The sequence below is a fragment of the Ochotona princeps genome, chromosome 18 (genome assembly GCF_030435755.1).
Source record: "Ochotona princeps isolate mOchPri1 chromosome 18, mOchPri1.hap1, whole genome shotgun sequence".
Taxonomy (NCBI): domain Eukaryota; kingdom Metazoa; phylum Chordata; class Mammalia; order Lagomorpha; family Ochotonidae; genus Ochotona; species Ochotona princeps.
The window spans coordinates 51,487,527-51,504,202 of record NC_080849.1 but is presented as its reverse complement, the minus strand read 5'-3'; the positions used below and the strand labels follow the sequence as shown (position 1 = coordinate 51,504,202).

The 16,676-nt window shown below is 47.7% G+C and overlaps 1 protein-coding gene across 1 annotated transcript in view; it reads left to right on the top strand.

Annotated features, from left to right (window-relative positions):
* RALBP1 (ralA binding protein 1) overlaps positions 1-16,676 on the top strand; it is a 47,601-nt gene that overhangs the window by 16,427 nt on the left and 14,498 nt on the right. Inside the window, exons 2-3 of the mRNA XM_004598959.2 lie at positions 11,166-11,451; positions 13,258-13,701. Coding sequence (XP_004599016.1) covers positions 11,208-11,451; positions 13,258-13,701 — 688 coding nt within the window. The 5' untranslated portion in view covers positions 11,166-11,207. The remainder of the gene's footprint in view (positions 1-11,165; positions 11,452-13,257; positions 13,702-16,676) is intronic.

Here is a 16,676-nt window from a genome sequence, read left to right as displayed (position 1 = left end):
TCTCTCCTCTCTATATATCTGCCTTTCCAATATAAATAAATAAATGTTTTAATAAAATGATACACGTAAGTGAAAGAAGAAATGATATTTTTATTTCACTCCTCTTTGAACTGAATCTTTAAGCAGTTTTTTCTCCAAGTCCCCTGTTTTTGTTTTTGTTTTGTTTTGTGTAATTTTAGCTTTATTTGTAAGGCAGAGACAGATCTCCCCCCTCAAGTGTTCACTCCCCAGATGCCCACAGCAGTTGGTGCTAAAGCAAGGAGCCCCAACCTGTGTCTCCCACCTTGCTCTAGCCAGCACCTGCCGCCTCCCAAGATGTGAACCAGCAGGGACCTCCAACCCAGGCACTCCTGTGGTATGTCGGCATGCCAGGCAGCAGCTTAACCTGGTAGAGCACAAACCCCCATGCCCACCCCCAGCTCTTGCTGCTGTCGTTTTTCTTGTAGCCATGTATTTTGTCATTTTTCAACAGTATGTTTAAACTGCAATTTTTTGAGATTCTAGTTTTTGATGTTGTGGAGTAACTAGATATGATGGGTCATTGTAATTCCCTGACTTGGGTGGCCCCCTCCAATCCTGGCATATGGTTCATATTAAATCAACATTTTCTTTTCAGTGGGTGTTGATAATTGTCCTGTATTTTCGTTTGATTTGTTTTTATGAACAAATTTATCCCCAAAGCTCCAGCTACTGCTTTACACAGCTTGAGAGTCCGTTCCACGTGGTCACAGGTGTGTGGGCCTCACTGTTCCTCTGAGCTCTCTTCCAACTGTCCAGCTGTAGAGTGCTCTCCTGGCTTGCACGCGGTTTCTTACGTGGGCTCTTCTGCCTTGCACGCGGTTCCTGAAGTGTGCTCTCCTGCCTTGCACGTGGGTTTAAGTGTGCTCTCCTGGCTTGCTTTTGTGAGGATTCTGGGGAAGGTGTTTGGGGGAGTATGCTTGACGTTGTGAGTCACAATGGCTGTGTTTTGCTTACACACTCTAGTTCTTACTGAGCTCATTTTCTTTTAGAGCTTGGAAGACACCTCTTTGATGTGTTTAAGCTTCCCGTGCTGGCAGTTGGTTCTGCCTCTGCGTGTGAGCTGCCTCGCAGGTTCTGCACCTACAGGAACTGTTCACAGCTGCTCTTTGTACTCCCTGCACTTGGAAACCTGAGGTGGTGCTTTGATGGCGGTCTCTGCACGTGTTCTTCAGGGTGTGATCAAGGCCCTCTTATTTTACAGATCTGGGACAGTCCCTTTCTGCTTTATTTGAAGAGCAGGAATGAGCTACGAGTGCATAACACTGCTCGTAAAATATAACAATCCCTCTAGCAGAGTCATGCTGTTGGTATTCGGTGTACAAAGTGTTCATAAGCTAGTGTCAGGACTCCCTGGTAGAGCTTTGGACGTGAAACTTTCAAGTCGCCAATTATCTTTTTAAAACCGTAAAAATGAGGAAAATACACTTCTGATGCATTTACCCTGGCACTTATTAAGAACATTATAGAATATTGACTGTTTAATCTGCAAACTAGTGAAACAGGCTGTTGATTGGAGTGGGCCTTTTATGATTCAGTGCATGCAAGGTTAGGAACCAGTGGATCCCGGTGGCCCCTCTTCCCGTCTAGCACCTGCTGGTGGCCTGGGAAATCAGTAGAGGATGGCCCAAAGCCTTGGGACCCTGCACCCAAATGGGGGATCCTGGAGAGGTTCCGGGCTCCTGGATTTGGATTGGCTCAACTCCAGCAGTTATGGCCACTTGGGGAGTGAATCATCAGACGGAAGATCTTCCTCTTTGTCTCTCCTCCTTTCTGTATATCTGACTGTCCAATAAAAATAAATCTTAAAAAAAAAAAAAACACAAATAAAGGAACCAATGGATTTGTTCCTGAAAACTTATTTTAGGAGACTTTGATTTAGCAATCTTAATTTCTTCTCTGCATTTCCATGTCCTTTTATAAGAGTGAGTGGCTCTTATTAATGATGTGCTGATTAATACAGGCCTTTGAGCAGAAAAAGCCAAAGACAATGTATATCAAAGTTCTGTGAAGAAGGGATTTTTTTTTTTTTAGTTAGATATACAGAGAGGGGGAGAGTAGGAGAGACAGAGAAAGATCTTCCATTCACTGACTCACTCTCCAAGTGGCTTGCAATGGTCAGATCTGAACCAGTCTGAAGCCAGGAGCCAGGAGCTTCTTCAGGATCTCCCACACGGGTGCTGGGTCCCAAGGCTTTGGGCCGTCCTCGATTGCTTTCCCAAGCCACAAGCAGGGAGCTGGATGGGAAGTGGAGCTGCCGGGATTAGAACCAGCGCCCATCTGGGATCCCGGGCCTTCAATTCGAGGACTTTAGCCACTAGGCTACCATGCTGGGCCCAAAAGGGGATGTTTTTAAACCACTGTTCATTTTGAGGTTATTTTTATGAAACTTTTGATTCATCTCAACTTTAATTGTAATAACTGTTCTTTGTATTTGAAATATTCTGTTTGAAAAACACAATTATTTGGGGTTCAAAATAAAATTCTAGACATGGGTTTTGTTTGCACTTTTCATAAGTCTTACATTTTGTCACTTTAAATCGCAGAGCTAGATTTCTCTAGAAAGGATTTGTTTATTTGAAAGGTAGAATGACAGAAAGGGAGAGAAAGAAAAGATAAAAGAGAAGAGACAGAGACGGAGAGAGAGTGTTGTATCTGCTGATTCGCTCCCAGCTAGATCTGAGCCTGGCTGAAGGCAGGAGCCAAGAACTCTGACCTGGCTTCTCACATGGGTGTCAGGTGCCTGGGACCTGGGTCGCCTTCCTTCCCAGGTGAGTTAGGAAGCTGAATCAGAAGCAGAGCAGCCCACGCTGGAACTGCGCCTCTGATCGGGGTGCTGGTATTGAAGGCAGGGGCTTAACCTACTGTTCCTCAGTGTCATCCCCTACTACTATTTTTTAAATTTATTTTCATTTACTTATTTGAAAAACAAAATTACGAGGGGGAGAAAGTGATATCTTCTATCTACTGGTTTGCTCCCCAAAGGGCTACAGTGGCCCATACGGGCTGGGCTGGGCTGGGCTGTTTCCTAGAGTTTCCACTAGGTCTGCGACGTGGGTGCAGAGGCCGGGGGCGTGGATCATCCTCTGGTGTCTCAGGCGCATGAACAGGGAGTTGAATGAGAAGTAGAGCAGCTGGAATTTGAACAAATGCCCGTGTCAGATGCCAGCATCACAGACAGTGGATTTCCCCTCTATGTCGCAACATTGGCTTTTAAAAAAATTTATTTATTTTAATTCAAGAGAGTTAGAGATTGATTGATCTTCCAGGGCCAGGGTGATGGCTCAACTGGCTTGTTCTCCACCTGCAAGCACCAACATCCCATGTGGTACCAGTTTGTGTCCCTGCTGCTGCACTTCTGATCTAGCTCCGTTCTTAAGGCCTGCGGAGCAGTAGAGGATGGCCCAAAGGCTTGGGACCTGCACCTGCTTGGGAGACCAAAAAGGGGCTCTTCGCTCCTTCTTTTGGATTGGCTCAGCCCCCAGCTCAGCTCCAGACTCAGATTTGAGGAGTGAACCAGTGTTGGGAAGATATTTCTCTCTGTCTCTCCTCCTCTCTATAAATCTGACTTTCTAATGGGGGGAATCTTCAAAACAGACAGAAAAAACAAACACAAAAGCTTCCATCTTCCCTCTGCTGGTTCACTCCCTGGGTGGTTGCATGGCCCAGGTTGGATCAGGCAGATGCCCGGAGCTCAGGTCTCCATGCAGTTCTGCATGGCTGGCAGGGCCCCAGCGTTGGTGACAGCTTAGTGCATGTGTCAGAGTGCTGGGCCCAGTGCCTCTTTTTAGAAGCTGGTGGCTTGAAACCTGTCCGTCTTAGCCTGTGACCTCGGCAGCAGCTGCCTGTGTGATGCAGTGAGCTGCGCTTCGTGTTCAGGCTTAGGTGCTTATCAGGACATTTTTTTTTTTTTTTGAAGACTTTCCTTTCCTTTCTCCAGTTCCCTCAGAACCTGTGTTGAAAAATGTGCACATTTGAATCCCCTTCTGGATTTTTTGTTTTATCCCACCAACCGGTTTGTACTGCAGTGGCACCTTGTCATGATGACCGTAGGCTTCTTTTTGTGTTTTTGGTTTTTGTCTGTGCCTTTTGGTGTTCCTGGGTGTCCGGCTTCTTTAGCTTCAGGTCTCTGATGTTCCACAGAAAACGCCTTGGGACTTAGCTCCTGCAGGAGTTCCCAGCCCCGTGGCCTCTGACTGTTCTGTTTACCAGGAGGAGTAGGGGAAAGTATTCTTTATTCAGGTTTGCTTTTTTTAAGATTCATTTATTTTTGTTGGAAAGTCAGACCCACGGAGAGAACGAGTGACAAAGAGAAAGATCTTCTGTCCACTGATTCACTCCCCAAGTGGCCGCAATGGCCAGAGCTGAGCCAACTCCAAGCCAGGAGCCTCCTCCGGACCGGATACTCAAGCGGATGTAGGGTCCCAAGGCTTTTTTTTGTTTTTTGTTTTTTGTTTTAACTTTTCTCCCAGGCCACGAGCAGGGAGCAGGTTGTAAAATGAGGCAGCTGGGACACAAACCGGCACCCATATGGGATCCTGGCAGTTGCAAGGCGAGGATCCGGCTCCTAGGCTACCACACTGGGCCCTTTGTTCAAGTTTTAAACAATTTACAACAGATCTCGTCTCACCTCACAGAAATATCCAGTTTGGGAGCTCTTTTGGTTTGGTTCTGTCTGCTTTGGATAATTAAGTTTACCACAGATCATTAGAGGTTCCCGCTGCCTTGTCTTTAGTGAAGTTTGATGTGTGCTGTAGTTCCCCAGTGGTCAGACAGTATGTCCTAAGCAAGCATGCTGTCCTTCCCTTCTGAGTAAACCAGCCCGCGGTCAAACTCTCACTGCCTTGTAGACGCTTTTCTTGGCTCCTCTGTGTCCAGGTCCAGGCAGATCAAGTTGTCCCGGTCAGAGCTGCAGCAACGACAGAAGGTCGCGGTGATGAACGGCGGGAGCCCAGGATCCCTTCGCTGGCAGACCTGATGTCTGAGAACCGGGGTTCACAGGTGGCAGCTTGTCCCGCTGGGAGGGGCGACTGTACCCTCGCCATCCCGAGGCCCTGATCCCACGCACAAGGGCTCCGCTCCTCGGGCCTGCTCACCTCTCCCAGTGCTGCCACCACGAGCACCAAGTTTCAGCGCAGGAATTTGGGGGAAACTAAACATGTAGTCCCTAGTCAGATATATTTTTTTTAGTATTTATTTTGATTGGAAAATCATATTTACCGAGAGAAGGAGAGACAGAGCTCTTCCATCCACTGGTTCACTCCCCAAGCAGCTGCAGTGGCCGGAGCTGAGCTGAGCTGAAGTCAGGAGCCAGAAGCTTCTTCCGGGTCTCCCATACGAGCACAGGGTCCTAAGGCTTTGGGCCGTCCTTGACTGCTTTCCCAGGCCACAAGCAGGGAGCTGGAAGGGAAGTGGAGCAGCCAGGGTATGAACTGGCACCCATATGGGATCTCGGCAAGGACAAGGCAAGGACTTTAGCCACTAGGCTACAGCACCGGGCCCCAAGTATTTTTGTAGAGTAGCATTTACAAGATAATTGTTTAAGCACTTTTTGAATAAAACCTTCTTGTCTTCATCAGTCTCGTATGTAAATTGGATAAAAAATGATAGTGAATTAGAAGATGTAAGTATGATTTACACATGCCATAACAAATGATCAGAAGCTGGTGTTTTAGATACAAGCATGTGGAAAATTGATCTAACTCTACGTTTCGAATAAATAAATCTTTTTTAAAAAACTTCCCATTCTCTGCTGGTGTCCCTGCCCTTCTGTCTTAGCTCTGGTTCGGTTGCTCCCGACTGCAATGGGTAATGACTCCCTCCCTGTGCAGTTGGCTGAGCCCCCTCACTGTTAATGTCACCTCCAGGGCATCCTAGCCTGACTGGTCAGACCGGTCCTTCCCTTCTGGTAAGTCCTGTGTCCCTGCCCAGTGTCGCAGCCAAGCTGTTCCTCTTGGCAGAAAGTTGTTCCCTTTTCTGTGTGCATGCATGAAGAGCAGAGTAAGAAAGAGTGTGTGTTTTCAAACAGGTCCAGTTTTACCTCTTTACCTGCTGTGTGATTTAGGGTAAATTACATAAGCTCACTGACTCTTTGCTTCTCAGGTTTTTTTTGTTTGTTTTTGTTTTTAAGATTTTTTTCATTTCTACTCGAAAGGCAAATTTACAGAGAGAAGGAGAGACAGAGACAAAGAGCTTCCATCTGGAGGTTGACTCCTCAAATGGCTGAGCCCATCTGCAGCCAGGAGCCAGAAGCCTCTTCCAGGTCTCCCACGTGGGTGTAGGCTCCCAAGGCTTTGAGCCGTGCTCTGCTACCTTCCCATGCCACAAGCTGGGAGCCGGATGGGAATAAAAGCAGCAGGGACACAAACCAGCGCCCATGTGGGAGGCTGGTGCTCGGAAGTGGAGGGGGAGCTAGTTTAGCCATGGCGCCGGCCCCAGCTTCTCGATTTGTAAAGAGGAAAACATACCATTTTCCCATGTTTTACTAAGGTTACTTAACATGTGAAAGTTCCCTAAGGTGCAGGGAGTTAAACATAATTTGTATTTCCTGGATTGGAATCTAAAGTCAAGGTGAGGTTTTTTGCATGTTATCTCAGTCTGATGAATCCTGAACATTTGAGTGTTTATTGGTTGCCAAGGTTTTTGTGGGTTGCAGGATCTCATGGTGGAGCCGGCCAGACAGACACGTGCCCAGGTCCCGAGGTGAGGTGAGGTGAGGTGAGGTGAGGTGAGGTGAGGCGAGGCGAGGCGTGGCGTCATGTCGTTCAGGGCTTCTGCATGGGGCAGCTCTCCGGGCCGCTGCTAGGCTAAGCGTAGCTGGTGCTGCTTGACATTTTGTTCACTTCTAAACAGTTTCGTAAGATTCACCCACTTTCCTAAGTGCATAATTTAATGGTTTTGTTGTTGTTGTTTTACTAAATTTACAGGTTTTTGCATTTCCTCAATCCCAATTCAGGATGTTTCCATTGCTCCCATTTGTCAGGTTCCTCTTGGAGGGTGGTCATGCATTGGATGGGAAGGTGCTGAGAGGGAGCCTCCGTTGCAGGGAATGGCAGGACAAAGGTGTGTTAAATGCAGCAGTGCCCACGCTTATGAGGCCAGCTTCCTGCTGACCAGGCCAGGCCGGCTTCCTCAGTGGCTTTCTCCCATTGGAGCTCGGGTTTCTGTCTGTAACTGGAGATACCTGCTAACTGGTTGGACCCTCGTGCTCTGCAAACTCAACGTCAAACCTTCAATTAACAGAAAAATAAACACACTTAAAAACGTAATAGCCCAAAGGCTGGACTCATCAGGGAAAGCAGGGTTATTTATAGGGATGCTTGTTGATCCCTGAGTGCGCGAGTGGGGAGCTTTGTTCCTGCGGATAGCTGTTCGGATGTTTTAGCGCTCATGTTAACCTGCTATATATATACATTGTTGAATATTGAGCCCTGCCGGCAGGTTGCCTTGGCAGGGCCAGTGAAGTGATCTCATGTGCCTTATGGAGCCCACAGGTGGGTGTTCCCCACCCGGCCTTGATGGAAGCTGAGTGTTGTCAGCGCTTTTCATTGTTTACAAGCCATAATGCATATGGAGTACAAACTGTACAAAGTGCAAGAAAAAAAATTAAGGGCCCGGCGGCGTGGCCTAGCGGCTAAAGTCCTCGCCTTGAACGCCCCGGGATCCCATATGGGCGCCGGTTCTAATCCTGGCAGCTCCATTTCCCATCCAGCTCCCTGCTTGTGGCCTGGGAAAGCAGTCGAGGACGGCCCAAAGCTTTGGGACCCTGCACCCGCGTGTGGGAGACCCGGAGGAGGTTCCTGGTTCCCGGCTTCGGTTCGGCGCGTACCGGCCCATTGCGGCTCACTTGGGGAGTGAATCATCGGACGGAAGATCTTCCTCTCTGTCTCTCCTCCTCTGTGTATATCTGGCTTTCCAATAATAATAAAATCTTAAAAAAAAGAAAAAAAATTAAAAGTGCAAAAAAAATTAGGGCACTTACAGAGTTTAGACAGTGTTATTAATATTCTTTTCTTACACATTTCATACATATATGCATTTAAAGATTTATTTATATTTATTACAAAGTCAGATGTATTTAGAGAGAGGAGGAGAGACAGAGGAAGATCTTATGTTTGATGGTTCACTCCCCAAGCAGCCACAACGGCTGGAGCTGAGCCAATCCGAAGCCAGGAGCTAGGAGCCTCTTCCAGGTCTCCCACATGGGTGCAGGGTGCCAAGGTGTTGGGCTGTTCTCGACTGCTTTCCCAGGCTACAAGCAGGGAGCTGGATGGGAAGTGGGGTCGCCGGGATTAGAACCGGCGTCCATTTGGGAACCCAACGCGTGCAAGGTGAGGACTTTAGCCACTAGGCCATGGCGCCGGGCCCCTGAAGATCTTTCTCTCTGTTATCTCCTTCTCTCTGTATATCTGCCTTTCCAACAAAAATAAATAAATATTTTTTTAAAAAAGAAGAAGCTTTATAACAAGTTTCAAGTTTTCAAAATTCTTTATTCCCCAGTTTCTCAGTGTCTTCTTTAGCTAACTCTAGGGTTGACAAAGGTTTTGCTCATTTCCAGAGCGGCATCAGTAATAATCATTGTGCCTCTGTCTCTTCTCTTGTTGTTCGTTATTGCAACTCTGATGGGTGGACTCTTCTCCGTAGGGCCAGTTTCTAAGCTGTGTTGCCCACAGGTCTACAGTTTGACTTGACTATTTCGTATCCAGTTCTTCACTGCAGTTGCTCATGCCACTCCGTCCAGTGAATTTCCGTTCCAGGCTCCTGTGCTGGGCTTCTACCACAGTCTCCATAGCCCAAGCTCCCAGCTCACCACTTCCCAACCCCTGTGATCCCGTGCTGAGGCTGAAACTTTGCCTGCTGAGCCGTCTTCCACTCCCGGTCCAAGCAGTATTGGGATTAGGGAGACACCAACTATCCTAAACTACAGGATTGTCAGTGGTGCAGGTCTTGCTGGAACCTGCCGGCTGTTAGGTCTTGGGCCCACCCAGACCTATTTTGGATGAAACCTGTAGGATACCAAGTTGGTACTATTTTCCCTGTGGGACCAGTGCAATGTGCTGAGCTAGAAGCGGATTCTCTCATGGCTTAGTGCACGCGCAGCTCACTGTTGTTCCCTTAGTCCCACAGCCTTTTCCTCAGTGCACTAAGTGGCATCCAGTGTGGCACTGGTGGGGTCTGCTGGGAAATCCACCCTGTTCCTGCACGGCCTGTTTGGGATCTACTGCTCTGTCTCTGCTCCTGGTCGAATCAAACCAGCAGGACGGGCAGTCTATGGCTGCGTTCACCTCCTGGGTTCCCAGTGAACTGCCCTTCCCACCTGGCTGCTGGCGGAGCTCCGACCACCCCTGGGGTATCTGAGCACTGCAGCGCTGCTCTGCCGTCTCCGCTGCTTCCCTGTGTCCACAGGCCACAGGTGTCCCTCGGCCAGCAGCCTGTCCTCTCCCAGTCCCTGGGGCTGCACCCTCTCTGCTTTACCTCGGCGAATGCTTCTCCATCTTTTTGAACCTGTCCGAGCCAAGCACCACATCCCACATCATAGTGTCAGTTCTGGTCTTGGTTGACTTCAGCCTGGTCCAGCCCCAGCCATTGTTGCCATTTGGATAGCGACCCAGCAGATGAAGGATCGCTCTACTGCGCAGGCCCCTCTATCAGAGTGGTTTGAATCCATGCTCTTCTGCTTTTTGATCCACTTCCTCTGGTGCATCCTGGGAGGCAGTGGGTGAGGGCTGCAGCGTTTGGGTACCTGTGACTAGGTAGACCTGCGAGAGGTCTAGTTCGGGTGCTGGCAGAGAGCCTTTGGTGGTTGTGGTATTTAGTGAGGCCAGACAGTGGGTGGAGGATCTCTTATTCATCCATTCATGACCCCTTCCCTTCACCTTTCAGGTGAAATAAATAAATAATAATAATAATAAAATAATAAATAAATAAATAAATAAATAAACACTTAAAATTTTCAAAAAAGGAATTATGGGTGTGGCTTTCTCCATTGTTTAGGTAAAGCTGGTCAGTTTTTAGATAAAAACTGATTTTCCACCGAGAGCCACTTAGATTCCTTTGTTTTCTTCTACAGTGCTCTGCTAAAGACTTTCCCAAGCACAGTTTTGCTTGCTTGCTTGCTTTTTTATTGGAAAGGCAGATGTACAGAAAGAAGGAGGTACAGAGAGAAAGATCTTCCATCCATTGGTTCACTCCCCAAGCGGCCTGTATGGCCACTGGTTTGTGTCCTGGCTGCTCTCCTGCCAGTCCAGCTCTCTGCTTGTGGCCTGGAAGGTGGAGAAGAAAGGCCAGATCCTTGGATCCTGCTACCCAGGTTGGAGACCCAGGGAACTCCTGGCTTCTGGCTTCGGATTGGCTCAGCTCTGGCTGTTGGCAGCCACATAGAGAGTGAACCAGTGGCTGGCGACCTCTCTCTCTCTCTCTCTCTCTCTCGCTCACTCTCACTCTCACTCTCTCTTTCCTTCTCCTGTCTGTGAAATCTGCCTTTCAGGTAAAAATACATATTTTTAAAAAGCTGATCTGAATAATCTTTAAACAAAGACATGGCACCAAATAATTACATTTTGGTCAATGGTGGGCCACGTGTGCAGTGGTGACCCTGAAGTTTTCTGGTTTTGCCCAAGTTGAGTTTGAGTACTCTCTGATGTCCACACAACGGAATGCCCTGATGTGTTTGTTGGGGTGGACGCCCGTGGTTAGCTGTCACACCTCTGCACTGTGGGCCCCACTGTCTCAACAGGAAAAGAAGCAGATTGATTTTGAACTCTTAGCTTGTCCCTTGCAGCATCTGCTGTAGCCAAACTATTTCCTGTGTCATTGGACTTGGTTAAATGAAGGCTCCTTTCTTCCAGTGTAATTGCAGTACAAAATACAACAGTCTTTGACAAACTGTGAATTCATTGCATGCAATATAGAACTAGCGTTAATGATTTCTGTGTGAATTGTTAAATACGCCATGTTAGCGAAAGTAAGGAACTATTCATACAGTTATGTAAAACCTATTTTTGTAAGTTTAATTTTTGTTTAATTGAGAATCGAAACGGGTAACACGGGAAATGTCCTGAGAGTGCGGTGGAAGGGGTGTGGGTTGCATCCCGGCCGCTGAGCTTGTGTCCTTGGTCAGTGTGGTGACTGCTGTGTTTTCTGTGCAGGTGTAATGGACAGGTGACAGAGACCTCTCCCCCTCCATCAGCATGACCGAGTGCTTCCTGCCTCCCACCAGCAGCCCCGGTGAACACCGCCGGGCAGAGCATGGCAGCGGACTGACCCGCACCCCCAGCTCGGAGGAGATCAGCCCCACCAAGTTCCCAGGACTGTACCGCACAAGCGAGCCCTCCCCTCCCCATGACATCCTCCACGAGCCTCCCGACATCGTATCTGATGACGAGAAAGACCATGGCAAGAAAAAAGGAAAGTTTAAGAAAAAGGAAAAAAGGAGTAAGTGCTGGTTCCCTCTGTGCATGAACTTCCTCGCTGAGCGTGCGCACCAGCTGCCTTCTGGAAGTAACTGTGTCCAAGCAGAGACTCCCATTGGATGTCTGCTCCTCATTTTTCAGGGTTTCGGCGTCTGTATACCGGAGTTGGGTTTTAGGCTCTGGATCTCATCCGTAAAGGGATGAATTTCCAGAAATGGGAAAAGTTTTCCACTGGTTATTTCTTAGAAGTACTCATCAGAAATAATGTACGAAAAGTAGGAGCTGCAATTTTGCCCCGATAACATCTCGCTTGCTTGGGTGGGCTGTGTGGGACCAGTGCAAGGCACCGTCGTGCCTGGCCTGAAGCGCATGCGCTGGTGCTCGGCAGGAGGGAGGAGGAGGCACCCGGTGTGTGAGGAGCAGACACGGGGCACAGCCTCAGTTAGGTGTTCCTTTGCTTTGGGTTTCATGGTCCTTTTGCTTATTTTTGAAGCGTGACACGTAGGTGCACATGCTGTATGCAGGCTGATGAGTGAGCACACCTATGTTAGCACTTCAGCCATCTGGAAAGTTTCCAGCACCCCGGGAATTCCCTTTTCCTGTTCCCTGGAAGGAAAGCCCCGGCCTCTCCCAGAACCCCTATCGTCATAGATTCTTACAATGCCTGACTTTGATCTTACATAATTGTAATTGTTAGATTTGTTCCGGCCGTTCCACATGGCAGCATATACACGTACATACATACATATGTATGAATATCCTGCTAGACAGTGTTTCAGTACGTTAGCATAGTAGACTATCCATTCTGTAGTGTTGGTTAGTTTGGTTTGTTTTCAGTCTTGATCATGACGAGTACTGTTTCTGTAGCTGCTGCCATTTGTGTGTCTGTGGGTGTTCATGCATGGCTGCTGTGTGTGCCTGGCGGTGGCACTGCTGCCTCTCCAGCCGTGAGTGTTCCAGCTTCAGCAGATCCCACGTAGCGCCTCTACGGAGTGCAAGAGCCTGGATGGGAATTCCAGTTCCAGGAGGACATGTTGCCTTCAGATTCTTGCCATTGTGGTTGGTGTGGGTGGGGTTCATGGCATTTGGTTAAGATAGCTTATGAAATACCTTTAATCTTTACTATCAAATAACCTAGAAGATAGCTAAGAAGAAAAAGTTAGATATAGTTAGATATTTGAAAAAAAAAAAAAAAACCCACAACTTTTGACAAGGCTGCTGCACTATGATAACAGTTGGGCCTTTGCGTGTGTGACCCAAAGCTTCTGACTCGGGGGGTGGGTCAGAGACGACCGACAGTCCTGGGCCAGCCCTTGACTGAATGGTGGCTGAGTCCCTGCTTCAGTCCCCAAAGAACTTGCCAGGAGAGTGAAGTGTGGTCAGGGACTCACTGGAGCACATGGACAGTAGTGTCATTTGTCATGCTTTGGGCCTGCCTCAGGTGACAGCCTGGCCAAGTACAGCAATTAGTGTGTGAATGGAGGAGTCCCACATGAGGAAGGAAGGCTCTATTTTATAAAAGTAGCATTTCCATTAGTCCTCAGGGTAAAGCGTTTCACTTGTATTTCTATTGCTAATTTCACACTGTCACCAGCAAGGAGAGCTACTATGTTGGCCTGTTGCCCTCTTGTGGTCAGGGGTTGTCACTGCAGCAGCCTTTCTCAGTTTTGTTGCTGGGAGGGCCGCCAGGAAGACTGGTAGGTGAAGTGCAAGGCTGTGTGTGGCTTAGAGCCCGGTGGCATCTATGTTGGTTCTGATTTTTGAAAGCACAGGAACACTCTGACATAAAACAAACACGTAATTTATACTCCCCACGTTTCTTTGCCAGCTGAAGGCTATGCCGCCTTTCAGGAAGATAGCTCCGGGGATGAAGCTGAAAGCCCTTCTAAAATGAAGAGGTCCAAGGGAATCCATGTTTTCAAGAAGCCCAGCTTTTCTAAAAAGAAGGAGAAGGATTTTAAGATAAAAGAGAAACCCAAAGAAGAAAAGCACAAAGAAGAAAAACATAAGGAGAAGAAGTCAAAAGACTTGACAGCTGCTGATGTTGTGAAACAGTGGAAGGAGAAGAAGAAAAAGAAGAAGCCGACTCAGGAGCCAGAGGTGCCTCAGGTGGACGTTCCCAGCCTCAAGCCCATTTTTGGGATTCCCTTGGTGGAAGCCGTGGAGCGGACCATGATGTACGACGGCCTGCGGCTGCCGGCCGTGTTCCGGGAGTGCATAGACCACGTGGAGAAGTACGGCATGAAGTGTGAGGGCATCTACAGAGTGTCAGGTATCGGCCGTGCACGCCACGCGGCGGCGCTGACACCTTAACTTCAGGTTCACTTTCCAGAGGCAGGGAAAATATCCTGGGGGCGGGGGGGGGGGGGGTTGCAGCTTGAGTCGCCATTTACTTTCTGGATCCTTCCAGCTGCCAGGAGCGACTGCCGTGTGCCCTTTTGTGCTGTTCTGGCCATCTGGCTTCCTGCAGTACTTCCTCCCAGCAGGAGGACCGAACCCCCGCGTTGTTCATGGATGAAAGGAAGAGCGGGGGCCGTGCGTTTTTCTCATCTCTTCCTTGTCCAGCAGAGGCTTGATGGTGCCCAGAGGGCCGACAGCAAGGAAGGAGGGAAGGAGGTGTGTTAGTAATCAACAGTAGTAAGATACATGCCCTGAACTGCCTTGAGAGGCATGAGGTTATTTTCTGAATGTGCGGGCCCCAGGACAGGAGCTTGTGGTAGCTAGTGATTATGTCCCATGTATGGAAGCTTAAATTTCATGCTTGGTGAGAATGTGTTTCCTATTGGGTGTCTGTAATTCAGCATGACATATACTTTTTAGAAAGTATTTTTATTCGATAGGCAGAGTTAGATAACTGTTTAATCTAAAGCAGCGGGGCCTCAGCCAGCAGCTCCCTTGTGGCTCTCACGTGGCTCCCATGTGGCTGCAGGGATCACGCACTGGGCCCATCTCCCACTGCGTCGCAGGCGCATTAGCACGTGGAGCAGCTGGGACTCTAATCACCGCCCACACGGGATGCCAGTGTCGTAACTGGTGGCATAACTTACAGCACAACACTGGCCTCCATGTATGTTTAAAAAGCTTATTGCTTAGAAAGCAGGACAGCTTTTGCCCTGGTATAAAAGGAAAGTTCTCACCCATAGCAGCATTTATGTCCCTGGTCTTTGTAGTCCCATCATTTGATCTCTTGAGTATCGTGAGCTTCTGTTTGGGCATGTGTGAAGTCAGTTGTTGGTCACATAGATTTTTATGAGTTGTGAAGTCAGCACACCTTTGGGGTATACATAGAGGGTTGATTTGTTTGGCTTGAGTTTTGTTAGAAAAGACAGGCATTTTTGTTAACTAGGAAAACCTTTGCACAATCCAGTTGACAACATGATAGGCTATTCTGATTAAAAGATACCATTTTGTATAGAATAATGTAGACATTGAATTGTATTTTTAACAAGTTGTCAACAGTTGTTTGAGAGACACAGACGTGAGAGACAAAGAGCTCCTGTCTGCTGACTCACTACCTACGATAGCCAAGACAAGGCATGTTTAGAACTAGAATCCAAAGACTCAATTGAGGTCTCCCCGTGCGCGGTGGGGGCCTGACTGTTTGAGCAGTGGCCACTGCCTGCAGGAGTTTGAGCTGTCAGGAAGCTGGAGCCAGGAGCAGAGCTGGGAATTGAACCCAGGGACTGCAGCACGGCATACCAGAGTCCTCAGTGACGTCTTAACTGTTAGGCCGAATGCCTGTCCCTGAATTTGAAACTCCCTGGTATTGCATGAAATTAACGTATTTAAATGAATTTAAAATTTTGGCCTTTAATAATAATTTATGATGTATTGATTTTTAAAGACTGAGCAGTCACCTCAACTGCTTTCCTCTTTATGATTCTCAACAGACATACATTCTATTTTGGCTGGAGTTTGTCTAGCTTTGTTCAGAGGGTTGTTCCCTTTGACCTGTTTTTGATATGTGTACTCTTAGGAAGATTCAGAGCCGCAAAATCCTCCTCTGTGGTCTGAAAACACTGAAGCTGAACTGTTCCCGTCAGCCTCCCCTGGGGCCCGAGCTCTGCCGCCCTGGGTTGACAGTCAACACACCCAGTTCCACAGCTAAGGCTCTGAACTTTCTTTGGGAATGCTAACAATAACAGTGCTTGTTTGCTAGAGCATTCTGTCTCATTTCTTTATAAATCACCTTCCGTTTTATTTTCGTTTTATTTGAAAGGCAGAGAGACAGCAAGAGAGGGCGCGAGGTCCTCAGTGTGGTGGCACACAGCCAGGATTGGGCAGAACGTGGGCAGGCCCGTCACTCAGCCGGGGCTTTCCCACACAGGGAACAGGGACCAAGCTATTGAATCACCACTGCCTCCCGGGGGATTCAAACCCAGGCCATCGAGGAGGGAATGCCACCTCCAAAGCTTGCCCAACCCATTTAAAACTAATAGGAGACATTGTGTACCGTTTTCCTTGTGGACTTTATTATATCTTTTACATTCAAGTGGGCCTTTAAACTTTCTCTCCCAGTAACGCTTTATTTGAAGCATCCAGTTTGCAAAACAAAACACATTTTGATAATTTCAGAGTAACAAGAAGCCACATTTCATACTCTTACTGTCCACTTGTGCTGTGTGCTGGGGTAGCTGGTGTTGGGGTGGAGAGTAAGTGGCCATCAGCTCCTCGCATGGGGGAGAGGACTCAGCAAGGTGTGGGGAATGGATCACACGATGGTGAGCTTCTCCGTGATCCTGTGGGAGACCCGCTTCTGCAAGAATGGCTCATCACGTTTTACTCACATTGCCCTGAATGTAAGAAAATGGGAACCTTTTCTAATTTTGCCTCAAAGCTTATACAACATTATAACATAACATAATGTTGCTACTGCTTTTATGTTTGTCATTTTGCACAATTACATATTAATGTAATATCATTAAAAGATTTTCATGTAGGATAAATGCAAAAATGCAAATATAAGTATAAAAATGGTGTTCAGATGAAGTGATGTTCTGTATTAGAGCTGTGAGCATTACCTTGGGGCCAGTTCCAAATGATTACTCTAAAGGATTAAAAATAAGAAGCTGCTTCGTGCTCATCCGAGCTGTTACTGCCACTAAATTATTCCGTTATTGCAACTGCAACTAAAGACTGTAGTCTTACATAATGCTTGAAAAACATTCATTTTCTGTATGAGGTTCTTTCTGTCCAATAAGAAAAGCAAAAAAACAGACTTTAGAAACTAAAACCTTGTTTAATTTT